This window comes from Staurois parvus, unplaced genomic scaffold, assembly GCF_062004578.1.
Source record: "Staurois parvus isolate SC_StPar_1 unplaced genomic scaffold, SC_StPar_1.0 ptg000020l, whole genome shotgun sequence".
NCBI classification, from domain to species: Eukaryota; Metazoa; Chordata; class Amphibia; order Anura; family Ranidae; genus Staurois; species Staurois parvus.
In genome coordinates, this window is record NW_028317816.1 from 5,166,092 (window position 1) to 5,184,877 (window position 18,786).

At 45.8% G+C, this 18,786-nt stretch overlaps 1 protein-coding gene across 1 annotated transcript in view; it reads right to left on the reverse strand.

Moving 5' to 3' along the window:
* Positions 1 to 18,786, reverse strand: part of NPSR1 (neuropeptide S receptor 1) — a 398,179-nt gene that overhangs the window by 279,260 nt on the left and 100,133 nt on the right. The window contains exon 2 of the mRNA XM_089687130.1: positions 8,369 to 8,510. Within this exon, the coding sequence (XP_089543256.1) occupies positions 8,369 to 8,510 (142 nt within the window). The remainder of the gene's footprint in view (positions 1 to 8,368; positions 8,511 to 18,786) is intronic.

Consider the following 18,786-nt stretch of genomic DNA (forward strand, 5'->3'; position numbering starts at 1 on the left):
CCTGGTGCTGGCCGGCAATGACAGTGGTGATGGAGGGGGTTTCCTGGTTCACTACCCCCGATTTTATCCGGGAACCGTCGGCCAAATAAATATTGAACCCCTTCTGTTTCAATTGAAGGGGAATACCCTGCTGGTGAGCAAAATTAATATCCAAGAAGCAGCTGCATGCCCCAGAGTCAATTATGGCCGATACTTCCACGGTCCTTTCTGGAAGCTGAAAGGAAAGGGGTACCACTAAGTATTGGGATGGACCAACATTGCCAATGGATAAGGAAGAAGAGGTGCACTTACTCATTTTCTGCAGGCAGGAACGTGCCATATGACCAGCTTCGCCACAATAGAGGCACAGGTTCTGGGATCGTCTGCGCAGATGTTCCTCTGGGGATAGTTTAGGCCGTGCCAGGCCGAGCTGCATGGGTTCGGGGTTGTCTCCAGGTGGCCGGTTTTGGATGATTGGCCTAGGTGTTTGACTGGGACCTTGAAATGATCCCCAGGGATTTCCATGACCCTGGCCGGACCTCTCAAACCTGCGTTCCCGCAGTCTACGGTCAATTTTAATGGTCAGTGCTATTAAGTCCTCTAAAGTCTCAGGTACCTCCACCCGGGCGAGCTCGTCTTTCAGGCCATCTGATAGGCCAATACGGAACTGATGCAGGAGTGCGAACTCGTTCCAGCGAGTATCCCCCATCCACCGCCTAAATTCAGATGCGTACTCCTCGGCCGCTCGGCGGCCTTGCCGGAGCGTGTACAGAGTAGCTTCAGCAGAAGCTGCCCGCTGCGGGTCATCATAAAGGATGGCCATAGCATCAAAAAAACTGTCAACCGAACTGAGGTGAGGGTCATTTTTTCCCCGTAATCGATGGGCCCAGTCTTGGGGTTCACCCTGCAGAAGGGAGATGACGAACCCCACCTTCACGGATTCAGTCACGAAGGTTCGGGGTTGTAGCTCAAAATAGAGGAGGCAGGACTCGCGGAATGATCTGAAGCGTGTGCGGTCCCCGTGGAAACGTTCCGGTAAGGGTACTCGGGGGTCGGCCGCCGGGAGTGGTGCGGATGCCCCAGACACCAGCACAGGGGCTGCTACGGCTGGAGGTGCGGGGACCGTGGCCTGTGGGGCGGGAACGGATATAGTGCAGGTCTGGAATTGAGTTTCAATCTGCTGGCATCTATCCTGCAGGGCCGATACGGCCTGTGTCAAATTGGACAGGTGCCTGCAGATCTCCTCCAGCGGTGAGGGACCTCCTCTAGACTCAGTCATGGCCTTCTGGTACTGTAAGGGACCACCCGGCGGTACTACTAGCACTCCACTGAATAGGCGTCCCCAGCGCACGGAGTCTAAGTCCCAGGGTGCTTGTTCACCAGGGCCCCTGATGGTGGGGATGGACTTGGAGCTCCTTGAGACCAGGTCGTGACTACTGGGTGCGCCCGTCAGTGGTAGTAGTATGCGCAAGGGGCTCCCACGGGGAAGAGTCTGATGTGAGGAGGTCAGAAGACCCCGCTGCAAGGGATGGATGGATGGATGAGCAAGGTCAGACGGGCCGGGTCGGTAACAGAGAGGACGGCAAGGTACAAGGCAGTGGGCATAGAATGGTCGGGTCACACGCCAGGTCAGCAACAGCAGGTCAAATCCAATAGGGGGCATTCAGGAGAGAGGTCAGGCAAAGCAAGGGTCAGAGCAGGAGAAAGCAGCAAGGTCAGGTACAATCCGGGTCAAAACTTACAAGGGGCACAGGATCACAGGTTCACAGGATGCAGGGAAGACCAGAAGGCACTGAATGACAGCTCAGGGCCATTTAAATATCCCGCCCTGCGCTGCCATTGGTGCCCAGCAGGCGGCCGCGGCTTCTACTGCGCATGCGCGAACTCAAACGCCGCGGCCGGCCCGGACCTAGTGCCCGTGTCCCTGCACAGGGCGGTGCACTGCGCCTGCGCCGGGACCATCGCGGCAGGGATCGAGGAGATCCCTGACAATACCTCTCTTCCATTTGAACCATTATACTTTTTATTAAGTCTACCATTCCCGGGACTATCTAAAACGTCCAGGAAACTTTCTGTACATGTCCTGACCGTGCCTAGGAGAAGAATTCCTATGTGTTGGCTATCCTCTACTCCCACTTCAATGCCAATCTTATACAAAATTATTGCTGATGTAAGACAGAAGGAGTATTTGTTCGATTGTTCGATTGCTGTGTTTGAGGCAGTATGGGATACCTTCATTTCTTCTTCACCGGCCCAAAATGTAAGGTCCTAATAACCTCTACACTGCTATTTTATGACATTGTTTGTCCTGAACCTATGTAGTTTTATCATCGATGTACCTTTTTGTTATGTTTTTTTTTCTTTTTCAAACATACTGTTTGTATACTTATTTGAAAACCAATAAAAAGTGTTAATACAAAAAGGACTGCGGAATTTGTACCAGCGTGTGTCAAAAAAAGTAGATTACCTTGGGTAGAAATATAATTTTAAAAAGATTAACCCCTCCTATGGTGCTTATAGGAAGGGAAGACCAAGCCATACATCTAGTCTGCAACTGCTGTAGGAGGGGATGAAGGTTGTCCGCTAGGTATTTCGACAAATCACGCTGCACTGTCACACCCAAATATTTAAATTGAGAGACAAATCTTATAGGGGCAAAGGAAATGTCAGGGAAGAGAAAACAAGATTGACTTTTCCCAATCTACTGAAGAAATCAATAAGGCTCAGTGCCGCTCTAAAAGACGAATTGCAATCTTTCAAATATAAGAGGGTGTCGCCCACATACAGAGAGACTCTATCCTCCCATTTGCCCACCTGTAGCCCATGAAACGACTTGGAAGATCGGATCACTAAGGCCAAAGACTCGATCACCAGGGCAAACAGGCCCGGCGAAAGCGGACAACGCAGCCAAGTGCCTCTATGGAAAGCAAAGGGGGGGAAGAATATTATTAGTACATACTCTCGCAAGTGGCACACTGTACAGGCATCTGATCCAAGAGATGAAGTTGGGGCCAAATCCGAAGAGTCGTAAAGTCTCCCATAGATATTCCCACTCGACTGAATCTAAGGTTTTTTCAACGTCCAGGGATAGCACCACTCCATGGTCATGGGCCGCAGAAATGTGAGTGAACAGTCTCCATATGTTAATGTCAGTGCTCTTACCTGGCATAAAACCTGGTCATGGTGTACCAACGTAGAGATAACCGAGCACAGTCTCCTAGCAAGCACCTTAGCGAGTACTTTTGCAGCAGTGTTCAACAGGGAGATCGGCCGATAGAAGGGGGCAGTAGGTCGGGTCCTTCCCTGGCTTCAAGATCACCACTATCACCACCTGGAGCATATCAGAGGGCAAGGTTCCCATTTCAAGTAGTGCATTAAAAAGTGTTTGAAAGCAGGGAGCCAATTGTTCAATGTTCAATGTATATTTTATAGAACTCAATTGGAAATCCATCCGGACTCAGCATTTTGCCAGATTGGAGAGCGCCTATCGCCTGCTGGATCTCCTCCAAGGAAGTAGGCGCCTCCAACTGCCCTTTCTGGGCCAGGGAGAGAGATGGCAGATCAACACTATCCAAGTAACGGGACAAATCCTGTGGCATGTAGGCAGCTTTGGAGGAGTATAAACTCATGTTATAGTCACCAAAACAATGGTTGATTGAGATTGGATCAAGGATCCTGGAGCCGTCCTCAGCCTGTACAAGGGCAATATCGGATATGGCAGATTGCTCCCTAGCCAACTTTATCTCCCTGTTTAAAAATACGCTGTTTTTTATGGAGCATCGCCTTCCTGGAGGCTTCCGTGCATAACAGTAAAGCCTCCCTAGTAGCTAGCTGTAAGTTGTGGTGAGTAATAGAATCTGGGTTAAGCACATAATTGGATTCAGCTTCCTGCACCCTCCGATTCACCAAATCAACCTCCACCCACCGTCTGACCTGCAACCACCCAATCAGGGTCCGATACTGTCCCCTAATGGTAGCCTCATAAGCCTCCCAAGTAGTATGAGGATAACTTCCAGAGTTTTTCCCCGGGGGCAGCATTAATATTCAAGCTAATAAGAAGTGGAGCATGATCAGAAATCCCTTGTGGAAGGATGGAAATCTCCCAAACCCTTGCCAAAAGTTCAGGTGTTACATAACAAAGATCAATTCTAGACATTGTTCTGTGCGATGCCGAGTGACAGGTATAGGCCCTTGTCTCAGGATTTTTTCACCTCCATACATCCGTAAACTGGTAAAGCCACACCCACCTGCCTGCTAGCATCAGGGTATAATTTGTCAACACTACAACAAGAAGAACATGGGATGTGGGATATGAGGCCAGGATTGGGGCTAAGGCAGCCAATGAACGTGGAGAAGCAGGAGGTGGAAGATAGAGTCCAACAATTACCGTTTCAAAGCAGTTGGATCATAGCATGAATCATAACATATTTACCTTTGGGATCCAACCTAAGATAGAGGAGAGTCAACAGCAATGACTTGTGTATCAGGACACTGACACCTCGAGCATAAAAATTGTTACTATAACAATTGGCTCAGAATGCGGGTATTGGCCTGCCACGGCCCTCACATATGACTGAATAAATATAAACGAAGCTGAACTCAAGCAGGAGACAATCACTCTATCCGTGGTTCTACAGGACACTATAACTTCTAGGGGGAAGGGAGACATGAACTGTAAGACAGTTTTGAAGCCCCTCACTGAAATCGGAGACCCATACCACACAGACGTGGACCCAAGTGGGATCCCAAGCTTGAAACAGGAGCCAGGCTGGGCACAGGATTGCCAAGGCCCTGCAGAGCGCTACCCGCCAGATACTCGGGGGGTTGCCACAAATCACTCAGATGTCCCCCCCAAATCAGCAGTCACCTCTTCCCAGGTACCCGAACGTGGCCAAACCGTTCCACCCCAGGGATGGGTGCACAGGCTTCTCAGAATGTAGGCCCCAGCTGGCCCCAAGTCCCCGAAGCCAGATTTAGGGTCCAGCAAATGGCACCACCCTCCCCCTGACAGCATCTCACCACTCCAGGCTTCCAGACAGCAGGGCAGTAGGGCAGCGGTACCCAGGATGGGTCTCAGGCCGGATCTGATCCACGTGGAGGCCGCAGCAGGCCATGTAGGCCTCAGTAGGCTGTGATCCGCCATCACTCCGGAGGGGGGGGGTCACACCGACCCAATTCCCCTCTCTATGCAGCAGGGCAGGTCCACAGGGGTCTCCGGTGGTGGTAGGAGCCCGTTACACCCAGGATGAAGGTGAATGAAAGCTCTGATGCGGTAGAGCTCTCTTCTATGCAGCCGCTCCGGTCGCCATCTTGGGCACGCCCCCACATATTGCATAATATCTAATCAGATAATCATAATCAAGATGTAGCATTGCATCATTCACCATATTATACTAATATTATAGTTGTTCGAGAAACTTGTGTTACAGAGAAACCTGGGATATCCATTTCTCTAAGCTTAGCTAAGATTTCCTTCACTGTGGATTAAAGTGGTTGTAAAGCCTTACCCAGTGAAGTGATACACAGAGTTGAAACAAATCCTTCTGCATAAGTTGTACCTGTGTATCTGAGCCCTCTCTTTTCTACATCCGTTTAAAGTGCACATTTATAAAGCTTGTCTGAGTTTCCAGGAAAAAGGGGATGAGGAGCTGAAATTATACACAGCAGAAGAGCTTCAAGTGAGAAGAGGTTTGAGAGCTTATTGAAGGAAAGGGACACACCCCCCCCCCCTTCACACAGAACACATGAACAGAGTTGAGACTCTTCATCCAAAGTTGTGTGCTGGAGCCTCCCACACCATCACCTTTTTTATATTGGTGTCAGAAGTGACTCATTCAGATACAGTGGGGAAAAAAAAGTATTTAGTCAGCCACCAATTGTGCAAGTTCTCCCGCTTAAAAAGATGAGAGAGGCCTGTAATTGGCATTATAGGTAGACCTCAACTTTTTACAACTCCATCCAAAGGTTTTCTATGGGGTTGAGATCTGGAGACTGGCTAGGCCTCTCCAGGACCTTGAAATGCTTCTTACGAAGCCACTCCTTCGTTGCCCGGGTGGTATGTTTGGGATCATTGTCATGTTGGAAGTCCCAGCCACGTTTCATCTTCAATGCTCTTGCTGATGGAAGGAGGTTTTCACTCAAAATCTCACGATACATGGCCCCATTCATTCTGTCCTGTACATGGATCAGTTGTCCTGGTCCCTTTGTGGAGAAACAGCCCCAAAGCATGATGTTGCCACCCACATGCTTCACAGTAGGTATGGTGTTCTTTGGATGCAACTCAGCATTCTCTCTCCTCCAAACACGACGAGTTGTGTTTCTACCAAACACAGCAGGTGGATCAAGCCTGCCTTTTAGTTACACAAAGTCACATGTTTTCATTGTGCACAATTACAACTTTCTAGCTACCAATGACAGGGCCAACTATGTCACCACTTGATAAGAAGAAAATCGGGCACCGGCACAGCATCCTTGCTTGCCCCTCCCCTGCCCCTCTCTGTCAGCACTGGGGTCATATTAGCTGAGTGAGAGAGAGAGAGAAATTGAGGGAGAAGAGAAACCATGGAATACTAGTCAGTACCAGTGTGCAAAGGTGTATTTGCTTTTGAAGAATAAATTACCTCTAACATTGGGTGCCCTACATGTACAGATGTTGCTGCATTCTATTAAGCTATTAGTTTCATTTTTTACATTTTGTAATGGGTGCCTCAAGATCGTGCAGAATTTTAAAGAGAGCCTTGACAGGATAAAAGATGAGAAACACTGCTCTGGATTGAGACAAGCTCACACTGTAGAGGGAAATGTTTTGTTCATTTGTTCATATTTAATGTCTGTGGTTTATAACCACTTTAATAGAAATGGGGAAAGACTTTGTAATCTAATCTCCTAGATTGTAAACTCGAAAGAGTAGGACCCTCGAACCCCTCGTGTTTTGTCTTGTTACTGTATTGTCTCATGTACTGTCCCCCACTATAATGTACAGCGCTGAGCAAACCTTTTGGCGCTATATAAATAATGTATAATAATAATATAAAAATAATCAGAGTTTGGATCACGAGGGGATACACAGTGCTGGATGATTTATTTAATGGGTGTTTGTTTTGACATGGACTGGGTAGGCTTTTCTTCGTGACAAACGAGTAAGGAATCCAAAGTCCCATGAACTAATTCACAAACTATTAAACAGGTCACAACCAACTGCATCTACAAAGTACTATGTTAACACCTCTCCTGTTAGCTTTAGGCACTGATCCTTTGAAAGTCCCCCCACACTTCAACAGTGCCTACACTGAACACAGGCTAGTATTTGTATGGCAGGGGGGCTGGGCAATCACTGTATCTTTACCATGAGGACATTAGGCATGCCTTTATTGCCAGGTTGCTAACAGTCAGGAAGAGAGATACACATGGGATCTTTTTATAATGCATAGGGGTTAGTTATAAAAGATTCACCTGCAATATGTTTGTTGAATTTAATATCCTCTGCTTTGTAAATACACCCCATAAACATTCTAAAAATACATTCAGTATTGTAAAAGAACCATTGGTTTTACAAATTAACATATTAATTATGGTTTGTGGTTTTCAGAATTACTTTGCAGTATTACCTTTTTTTACTTTGCACTGAAGCACTGAACATTTTGATCAACAAAACAGGACATGCCTTTGCGTAAAGCACATATTAAGTGGATGTATCCATAATGATTCTTTCAGCAATTTACACCTCATACAGGGAATAAAATCATAAATACTATATATTTCTTTGTTACACCAATTTGATTTTGTTTGCTAATTCAGACATTCTTATTATTTAGTGAATTATTAAGTGGTAACAATGTTCATTAAAATAAGTGCTGAGTTCTGTATGTGTTTCATTATCAAAAAATGGGCTTGAACTCAGAAGTAGGGATTTTCTCTCTTATAGGGAACATCTATGAATAATATAAAATGTGCTTAAGCAGACCTTCGGAAATTGACCTCTTGTTTTGAATTCCTCCTGAAAATTAACACTGTACTTCCCGGTATGTGAGTGTAACTAGGCACTCCTGTACCTATAGATATATAGGTTTGGTGATGACAGCATTTCTGATTTATTAACTGCAGAATTTGTTCTCCTCTGCTGCTCCTTCTGTTTCTTAAATAGTTTTCTATCACTAATCAAAACTCTACTCATTAGGGAGGTAGTCTGATATGATAAAGCAAAGCACTATTGCTCTACCAAGATGGCTGCCTCCACACAGAGACAATTTGCAGAACAAGGAGTGTCAAGCTCTCATTTAAGATTTGTGCATGTGGTTGTAAATTAGAATACATATTAATTGAGAGACATACCAATGGCTGAATAACTGCATAGAAATGTACTATTTTAAAAAGTTATTTAAATATCTACCTGTAATGGCAAGCTGTATAACAAAAAATGTCATTCGAGATTTCCTCTTCCGAACCCTCTCCTTCGTTGTTAGGTACAAGACCACCGCATTTCCAATTATGATGATGACAAATAAAATCCAAAGTGTAATTAACTGTTCCGTCTACATAAAACAAAAATTTTAAAAACAACATTACTTGATATAATATTACCAGATACAGTAGGAACTTATTAAACAAGAGCATTACAAAAATATTTACATATGAAGTATCTTATTTTTTTTATTCCATAAAAGTTTATTTAGAAGTGACAACATGTTACAGGAAAATATAAAGAAATGCACATACAGCATCAATCAGGTCATAGTTACAGCTTAAACCAAAATACAGGAAGAAACAACATGGTAGAGTGCGACACTGTGGATAACATAAGCATGGCAAATTACGGCAGAGATAGGCCTGTAGTACTCAAGGTTCAAAAATGTACAATAGAGAAGGTAATAACAGCTTACTTCCACCAAGTGAATATCGGCGTACTGGCCTATGCATGGAGAAAATGAACCTTCAGAGCCTAAACCAAAAGCAGTACGCTATCATGAGGCCAAATGAGCATCGCAGTATAAGAGAAGATGTCATGAGTACCATTGACTATCCTAGAAGAGATAAGCTAACCATATACCAAGTAATCCTGGATAAAATGAAGACTAAGCCTGATCGAAGACTAAGAGGTTGTCGAGAAAGAAAAGAAAAAAGGGGAATAGAAAGAAAGGAAAGGATAAGAAAAGGAAAAGAATGGGAGTCATAGTAGATAGAGAGAAGAGAAAGAAGGGAAAAAAAAAAAAGAAAAAAAAAAAAAAAAGGGGGGGGGGGGGGGAACAAGGGAAGCGAAAGGTCCAGGCTGCGAAGTTTGTGTCAACAGTGTTAATGGAGATCAGAAATGAGAGTGTCAAGAATTTAAACACACACCAAAGCTAAGCAGGCAAATATAAATTACCGGAAAGGAGGTCATAACCACGCAGATCAGGAAAGAACCAAGGGCATAACCAGAGGTAGGGCTGAGCTCAATCAGGTATCCCGACCCATGAGAGATCCGAATTCAGGGGTAGTTACAAAGTGGGTCCAGCAGGCCCAAACATGTGAGTATTTAGTTGGCATGTCAAGTGCAGTCGCAATCAGTTCCTCCATTTCCGCCACTTTGCTTATTCGATTGAGCCAATCGCGTATAGTTGGGGGGTGAGTGGAGCCCCATAGCACAGGAAGACAGAGTCTGGCTGCGTTGATCATATGCATCGCTAGGGACTTGAAATATTGACTCCTAGGAATGGGGGTATGATGAAGCAATAGCTGAGCAGCAGAGAAAACTATGGGCAAAGTGGTCACTGAAGTCACCAACCGGTGGACCTCCAGCCAGAATGGTTGAATAAGTGGACAGGACCACCAAATATGCAAGAAAGAGCCATCAGGTGTCCCACATCTCCAGCACACGTCAGGGACAGAAGAGTTAAACAGATGAAGTCTGGAGGGAGTACGATACCATCTAGTGGCTAATTTGTAGCCATTTTCCTGCGTCGAGACATTACTCGAGCAGGAGTGGGAGTACATAAAAATGCGGTCCCAATCCGACTCCGATAAATCCGTCTTTAGGTCTCTGTTCCACGCACGGCAAGAGGGGAAAGAAGTGCAAGTCCTGCTGTCCCCTAGGAGAGGATAAATCTCAGAGATCAAATGCGTCCGTGGTTCGGATTTAGAGCATAAGGATTCAAATGGAGTAACAGGGCGAGTCCAATTATGGCGGGATTTATGGAAAAGCAGGAAATGTCTAATCTGAAGAAAGGCCCAGAGAGGGAATTCGCGGATATTCAAGCTAACCTTCAGCTCCTGTAATGTTTTCACCTTGCCGGAGTGAAGAAAATGTTTTACTAGAATCTGATCGTGTGGCCAGTAATTTGATAAAAAATCCTTGTGCAACCCTGGGGGAAAATCTGGATTCAGGCGGAGCGACGTCAAGGGACTAGGAGAGTCTGAAACGGACGACGTTTTACAAGCCTTGCGGAAAACTTCTAACGTGGGACCTATCAAAGGATGGGAGAGGAGAACCTGAGGTGTGTGTTTCGGCAATAGCCAAGGGATCGATGGTAGGGGAGTGGGCGAAAAAGCCTTCTCCAAAAGGACCCAGTCTTTGGAAGCAGAATGAATGTGCCAGTCGACTATGCAGGAAAGATGACACGCCCAGTAATAGCGGTGTAGGTCAGGGAGCCCAATGCCCCCGCTGAGTTTGGGACGAGTTAGCTGAGAGAACGAGACCCGCGGACGCTTGTGATTCCATAAAAAGAATGAACATAGTTTCTTACAAGAAGCAAAGAATGTCATTGGAAGTAGAATTGGCAAAGTTTGGAAGAGATAGAGGAGACGCGGAAGTATATTCATTTTAATAATTGCAGCCCTACCAAACCAAGAGAAGCAAGGGCGATGCCACTTGTTTAGGTCTTCCTGTATGACTTTGAAAACCGGTAAGAAATTTTTGGCATAAAGGTCATCCAGATTACGGGTGAGATGTATACCAAGATATGGAAGGGCATCCCTCACCCACTGAAATGGAAAATGAGACTCACAGAAGGAGACGAGATCAGTGGGAAGGGTTATGTTGAGGGGGAATGACTTTGAAAAATTAATTTTCAGATTCGACAAAAAGCGGAAAAAAGCAAAGTCTTTCAGCAAACTCGGTAGAGTGGTGCGAGGGTCAGCCAGAAAAAGAAGGATATCATCCGCATAAGCAGCAATTTTGTATTCTTTGTCTGCTATCCTGATCCCCTTAATATCTGGATTAGCGCGAAGTTGTCTCAAAAGAGGTTCAAGGGAAATGACGAACAAAAGCGGGGATAGGGGGCAACCCTGACGAGTGCCATTTCCAAGGCGGAAAGGGTTGGATAAGTGTCCATTAACGCGAACTTGAGCTGTAGGGCCCGAGTATAGGGTCATAATAAAGTTCAGCATTTTCTCGCCCAGGCCCAAAGCTACCAGCGATCCCCGCAAATAATCCCAAGCAATCCTGTCAAAGGCCTTCTCAGCGTCCAATGAAAGGAAGAAGGCCGGAGAGTTTGATTTGCAAAGCCAGTGTTGGAGATTAAGGGCCTTGATAGTGTTGTCCCTTGCTTCTCTACCAGGGATAAATCCCACCTGATCCAAGTTAATGAGGGATGGGAGCAAAGGGAGAAGTCGGTTAGCAAGCATCTTTGCAAACAACTTAATATCCACATTCAGCAGGGAGATGGGTCTGTAATTAGACACCTGAGAGATATCTTTACCGCTTTTGGGGATGACGGAAATGTGTGCTTCCAACAGCCTATGGTGTGGCCCAGGGGACTGAGAAAGAGTATTGAAAGCGGAAAGAAATGGAGTACTCAGAATGTCCAGAAAGGATTTATAATAAGCCGCAGACAAGCCGTCAGGACCCGGACTTTTGCCCGCTTTCAACTGCCGTACTGCGCACTGCAATTCGCTTAAGGTCAGATCCTGGTCCAGCGATAAAACCGTCTCCTCAGAGAGAGCGTTTGGACCATGAAGACGAAGAAATTCAGAGATTAGGGACACTCTAGGCCTGTCAATGTGCATCGGGGGACGTTCTGGTGGAAGATTATAAAGGGACTTATAAAAATGTTCGAACTGAGAGGCAATATCAGGATTGGATGTGGCCATCACACCCCCAGGGCCTCTTATTTTATGTATAGTCATATGGGATCGTTTTTCCCGAAGAGCCCGAGCTAGAAACCTCCCGCTTTTATTGGCAAACTCATAATAAAGCTTTTGGGAGAGGATGAATCTTTTCTTGACCACTTTGCCCAGCTCAGTGAGAAGTTGCAAGCGAGCATTTGTGAGTTCCGAAAGAGTCGACGCAGCCAGAGTCTGTTTATGTGCCCTCTCCAGAGAGCGTATCCTATCTGTAAGTAGCTGCAAACGTTGCTGTCTGTCTTTCTTACGTCTCGTTGCTGCCGCTATAAGGCAACCCCGGATAACACATTTATGAGCTTCCCACTGCGTAAGGGGGGAGGTATCCGAAGAGCCATTTAAAGAGAAATATTCACGCAGATCAGAGCGAATGTCTTGTTCAATAGCACAATCTGCTAGAAGCGAGGCGTCTAAGCGCCATAGCTTCGAGCGAGCAAATTTCTCCGGGAGCCGCAAGGTTACGGTTATGGGGTGGTGATCGGAGAGGACCATCGGCTCTATAGAAGCAGCATGTAGAAATGGGAGGTCCGATTGTGACAGAAAAAGGTAATCAATCCTAGAATACTTATTGTGCGGCGGAGAAAAGAACGTGTAATCCTTAACAGTGGGGTGGAGTGTGCGCCAGGAGTCATGTAATTGCAAGTGTTGCAACTGCAAATGTATCTGCCTAAGGGCCTTAAAAGGCAAAAACGAACTGCCGGAGGAGGAGTCTAGCAATGGGTTTAATGGGACATTCAAGTCCCCCCCCAGTATCAGCATACCTGATTGAAACTCAGCCAAAGTAGCAGCAGTCATACGCATGAACGTGACCTGTTTGGTATTGGGAGCATAAATGTTGGCAAGTGTGATGGGTCTGTTGGAAAAAGAGCCCTTTACAAACAGATATCTGCCCTCCGGGTCAGCAAGGGAATCCTGTAGCACGAATGGAAGATGTCTGGCAAACAGGATAGCCACTCCTTTCGATTTAGCCAGTGGATTGGTGGCATGAAGAACAGTAGGGTATCTGAAGTTAAAAAGCTTGGGTATGGAGTCCCTGCGAAAATGCGTTTCCTGGAGGAGGAGTATATCCGCCTTTTGCTTATGCGCGTAAGAAAGCAACATAGATCGCTTTTCGGGAGTGTTCAAACCCTGAACATTGAGCGAAAGAATTTTTAAGGACAGCAGTCCCGCGTTAGAGGCGGGAGAAAGCATGACTGTCGAGCTTGTTCGCGGAAGCCTGCTGCAAATGTACAGGGAGGGAGGAGAAAGAAAAAAAAAAAAAAAAATGGGGGGGGGTGGAGTAGGAGAAGAGGGAGAGAAGTAAGGGGGTAGAGAGTGAGAAGAAAGAGAAGGAGAAAGAGAACTCCCAAGAGAGAAAAAAAAAGAGAGGGAGGAAAAAAAGGGGGGGAAAGTACTACACGGCTCGGGGAGAAGACCAGCTAGTCCACGTATGAAAGGAAAAGTACAGAAAGAAGGAGGGAAAATAGAAAAAGAGAAAAAAAAAAAAATTTGAGCCAAAGAGAGAGAGAAAGAAGAAAAAAAAAAAAAAAAAAAAAAAAGGGGGAGGGAGAAAAACGAGAGAGAAGAAAAAGTAGAGGAGAGAAAACTAATAATAGAAGCCTAATGTATGAGGTCAGTGAAAGCTCACAGAGCTCACTGTGTGGGGAACGAAGTAAGTGTTGAGCCAAGAGTGAAGCAACCGCCGGCCGGTCGCCCTGTAAAGTGCATAATCAAAAAGACAAGACTAAAGGAGGGTGAGTGTTGAAAAAAAGGGGGGGCTCAAGCAAGGCATGTAATACTGTGTACGGTAAAGGCCAAGCTAAAAGGGAAAAGACCTTTGACAACCCCAAGAGGTGACAAGCCAGGAGGCGTATGCGGGTGCCCGCGGCGGGCACGCTGGCAAAAAGGGGCAACAGTGACGGGATAATAGGTCACAGATATTCCAATATACGGATTGAGAAGATATCGAGGGGCTAACCAATCCTGCATGAGGACAGGGCAAATTATATCCATATAAGAACAAAACCTACAGGCAGGTCATGTAAAACAGTGGATCTGTGAGAGGCCGTAAGGAGTAATACAGGCTTATCAATTAAAGAAGCAATAATACAACATAACATATGAACAAATGCCATACAGGAAAAACAAATTACAATACAAAAACTGAGGTCAGGAGAGAACCCTAAAAAACAGTATACCCCAGCTTCAGGCATCCATACTACTCAGGATCCCCAGACTCAGTGCTAGAACTGTTATCCCGTGGAGACGAGCTCATCTAATTATTGCAAAATATGGAACGGATTCTACCAAAACCCCTGTGACACCCACGAGAATGAGCAGCACCTCTCCCACAACCAATGCTGAAAGGGGGGGGGGGCACACCCCCAGGACTGGGGGGAAGCATAGAGCCCCAAAACAGCCGTAAGCGCTTACATAAAAGCGGGTCACAGGGGAGTACACCAACCGGCTCCGTGAGGCCTCAAACAAAGTGCGCAGAGGTGATGGTCATTCACGCGGCGTCGTTCAGAATGTAACAGGGCTCCCATCATTCCCCTGGCAGCAGCATTGTGAGGTAGATCCCTCTCCCCCCCGTCCCACCCCCCTTCCCCTAAATAACAACTACCCCTCATCAAAATCCCGTATCTAGTGCAGAACTCAAAAAGGATATCAGATGTAACCACGGGTATCATATAGAGCACAGGTCCGAAGCAGGAGCAGAGGCAACTCCCTCCGGTCAAACAGACCCCAAAAGGCTGCAAAAATCTTTCAGATGAAGCCGGGTCGCGGCCTGGGCTTGTAGTGCAGTACAAACTGGAAGGAGCCGGCCTTCCCGAGAGCTTTCACCAAACCGGAACGAGAGGAGCTGAAGACAGGAAGTGAACCGGGCACCCGGAAGGAGATAGAGACCCCTGCCGTGAGAGCAAGACCATTCTTCTGCAGTAGGCAATATATTGCGGGGAGATAGCTCCAGGATGCAATAGGCGCAGAGATCCATAGCAAGAGCAGTAGGCTTGTTAGAGCAAGGAGAATCCGCAAACCAATGGGGCGTATACCGGGTGTCGATCTTGAACAAGTCTCCTGACCTGTATGCTAATAAACATCACCCCAAAACCTGGGGAGGTGGCATATCAACATGGGTGACTAAAGCCTGCGGGAGCGACTGTAACGAGGCAACAGTAACCGTTGGGGCAAACCAGTAGAGCCCTACTCAAAGCAAAAGTAGCTGGCCAATCACAAATCAACAGGAAAACTTGAAAAACGGAGGCTGAAAGCCTGCTGGTGTAGCGGATCATCGGTTCTCGTGCCGAGGCTTCCTGTGCGCCGGGGAGGCCGTGGGACTGGAAGTGTCCATAGAGGCCCCTGCAGGGCATCGTGGAGGTGTCGAAGGGACCATCCGGCGCCGGCGCTGAGCAGGGTTAGGCCCGCCCGTTGCACCATTTTCAGCTCTCAGATCTGGGGCACGTGGCAACCTCATAGATCCGGTCCAATCGGGTAAGGCAATCGGAGGAATATCCAAAGCAGAGCAAAAAGATGGCAGTTCTTCAGGAACACGTAGGTTGAAATTATGGCCATTCACTTGAGCAGAAAGGCAGAACGGAAACCGCCATTTATAGGGGATGTTGTGCGTGCGGAGAGTATCCAATAGGGGGCGCAGCGCCCGCCTTTGTTGCAGGGTCAGATTGGATAGGTCCTGATATAGCTGTATCTCCGCCCCCTCATAAGCAAGATGTCTTCTCCCCCTGGCGCATTTGAGGATATCCTCTTTAAGCGGGTAACTTTCAAGACAGCAAATTATGTCCCTGGGGGGGTCTGTGTCTCCCCCCCTAGGACGGGTCGCCCGGTGTACACGTTCAATAGCAATCATGGTTGAAGGTGGGTGACCTAGGAGGTCATTAAAGATCGCTATTACCGCTTTAGGGACATCACAAGGTTCCACTGATTCAAGAAGGCCCCGTACCCTAATGTTGCGTCTGCGTCCACGATTGTCTAGGTCCTCAATGTGTCTATAAAAATCTCGAATGGTCGACACGTGCAGCGCTGATTGTTGTTGTAAATCAGAAATTGCCGCCTGATTCTGCCTAGTATCCAGCTCCACCCGCTCCACCCTTGTGCCCATAGAGCGGATGTCATCCCTTAATTCAGTGAGGGCAGAGGTTAATGTAGTGGTTAAGGTGGACTTTATATCAGCTGCCACAGCCTGGAGGTCCCTTAATGATAGGGAATGTGTAGCAGAGGATGAATCCAGCTGTGGCACTGTGTCCAGCACAGCATATTCGGCTGTGCTTGCAGAGCCTGTGTCAGAGACTGCAGAGGGAGGGGGAGAGGGGGATGAAGCTGGAGGAGGAGAGGGCTGCGGCCCGTCTTTCAGCTGGGAGCGGAAGAGCTCCTTTATATGCCTCCCCTGTGTGTGCTGACCCCGCGGGGACCGCGATCTGGCCCCAGAGGGTGCCCTGTCGGTCTTCCCCATAGCAGAGGGGAGATGTCTCACCCGTCAGTGCAGAGCGGCAGCAAGGCAGGAACCGGCCGGCGGGAGCTCCGTGACTATGCGGCCATCCTCACTCGCGGCTCGGCCACGCCCCCGAAGTATCTTATTTTAACCACTTCAATACCGGGCACTTTTACCCCCTTCCTGCCCAGGCCAATTTTCAGGTTTCAGCGCTCTCACACTTTGAATGACAATTGCGCAGTCATGCAACACTGTACCCAAACTAAAATTTTATCATTTTGTTCACACAACTAGAGCTTTCCTTTGGTGGTATTTAATCACCACTGGGGTTTTTATTTTTTGCTAAATTAACAAAAAAAGTCCGAACATTTTGGAAAAAAAAACAAGTTTCTTTGTTTCTGTTATAAAAATTTGCAAATAAATAATTGTTCTTTATAAATTTAGGCCAAGATGTATTCTGCTACATTTCTTTGGTGAAAATAACCCAAATCAGTATTTATTATTTAGTCTGTAGGAAAGTTATAGAGTTCACAAACTATGGTATATATCTGAAAATTGATCAATCCTGAAGTACTGACAGTCAATCTAATTTCTTGAGGCCCAAAAATATCAGAACAGTACAGATATCCCCTAAATTACCCCTTTTTGCAAAGTAGACAGTCCAACATATTTCATAAGAGGCATGGTGAGTTTTTTGAAGTTGTAATTGTTTTATCACCATTTTTCATAAAATTAAGAAATTAATAAAAATTATATTCTCCATTTATTTTTACATAACGTCACCAGTGCAGTACAGCGTCATCATATAACTGGTGTGGGGTGATCAGGGACACTGACTGGTTACAGTACAAACTTTTTTTAAAATTTTTCTAATTTTTTTAAATCTTTTTTCAAGATTTTTTTCGTATTACATTATGACAAAAGTAGTATAATGTTACCATAGTAACATTGTACTACTTTGGAAAAGTGATCAGTATTTTTTATTTTTTTACACAATTTGATTGCTTATAGCAAAGAATTTATTTGCTATAAGCAAGCATTTAACTGAATGAAATCAATTAATTCAGGTTTTTTTGTTGTGATTAGCTGTTATTGGCCATGGCTAATCACATCACACAGAATGGCTTTAATTGGCCCAGCCTGTGCATGTGATCACTGTGACCATTCATAGCTAGACACACTTGTATACAATGGATGGTATGAAAGGAAGCCATCCATTGTATACAACTGTCATGTGACCTGCTGTGATTGGTCACAGCAGGTCACCTGGTACTGGCAACGAGGCTGGTACACAGATCTGTCAACGGCTGTGTCCGAGGTACACGGCCAATGACAGATCTCGCCACAGCTCTGCCCTATGGGCATGCTCAAAGCGCAATCCAGGAAGGAAGTCATATGCCCTCCCGGAGGGATGAGAGGCTTGCCCAGCTGTCATTTGACTATAGGCCGGGCGGGAAGTGGTTAAAAAAAATCTTTTTAAGCTCTAAATCTGTATTTTTTATTTTATAGAAAGACACAAAACACACACAATTTTGTATGTGTTATAAATAATGGGCATGCAATAAAATATATATTTTTGCTTTATTTTGTATTCTACTGCTTAATTAATTAAATGCTTAATTACAGTATTCTAGCCTACAAGCTTATAACCCATACAGATTAACATCTGTACTAAATTTATAAAAATTAATTACCAATGAAAGTCATTTTTTCTGAATGTTTGTCTGTTTTCTAGTTATAGGTCAGTAAGGAAGCTGATTGTTAGGCTGGCCCAATTGGGCCAGCTTCACACCTATTTATTGCATTAATACGTAGTAAATAACACAATTAGTGGTGAGTTGCTGCAATGCACAATCAGTGCTGTGGTAACAATAGTTTTGAAAGTCACCCCAAAGCACATTGAAAACATACCCAAATGCAGGAGCATTGCAGCACGCTACCACATTATTTATTGTCCTCCACAATATTGCACACTGTCTTACACTGCACACAGACCCTCGTATGAGTCTCTTTTTTTTGTAACAGTTTTATGCCTCTAATTTATGCTGTTGCTGTTCTTGTTTATGCTGTTTTGTTTCTGACATTATCCATAGGTCTAGGACTTGCTCCCAGACACTACACTCAAATTCTATTTCTCAATGACCTGCTTAAAAAGAAAAAACTGAGCCAGGGATCATTTACTATATGTGAAGGTGTTAATCTCATTTATGATTCTTAATTGGACACCTCCACAACTATTAAAAGAACATTTCCAACAATACAATATTTTCTATTTAGAGAAGATCTTT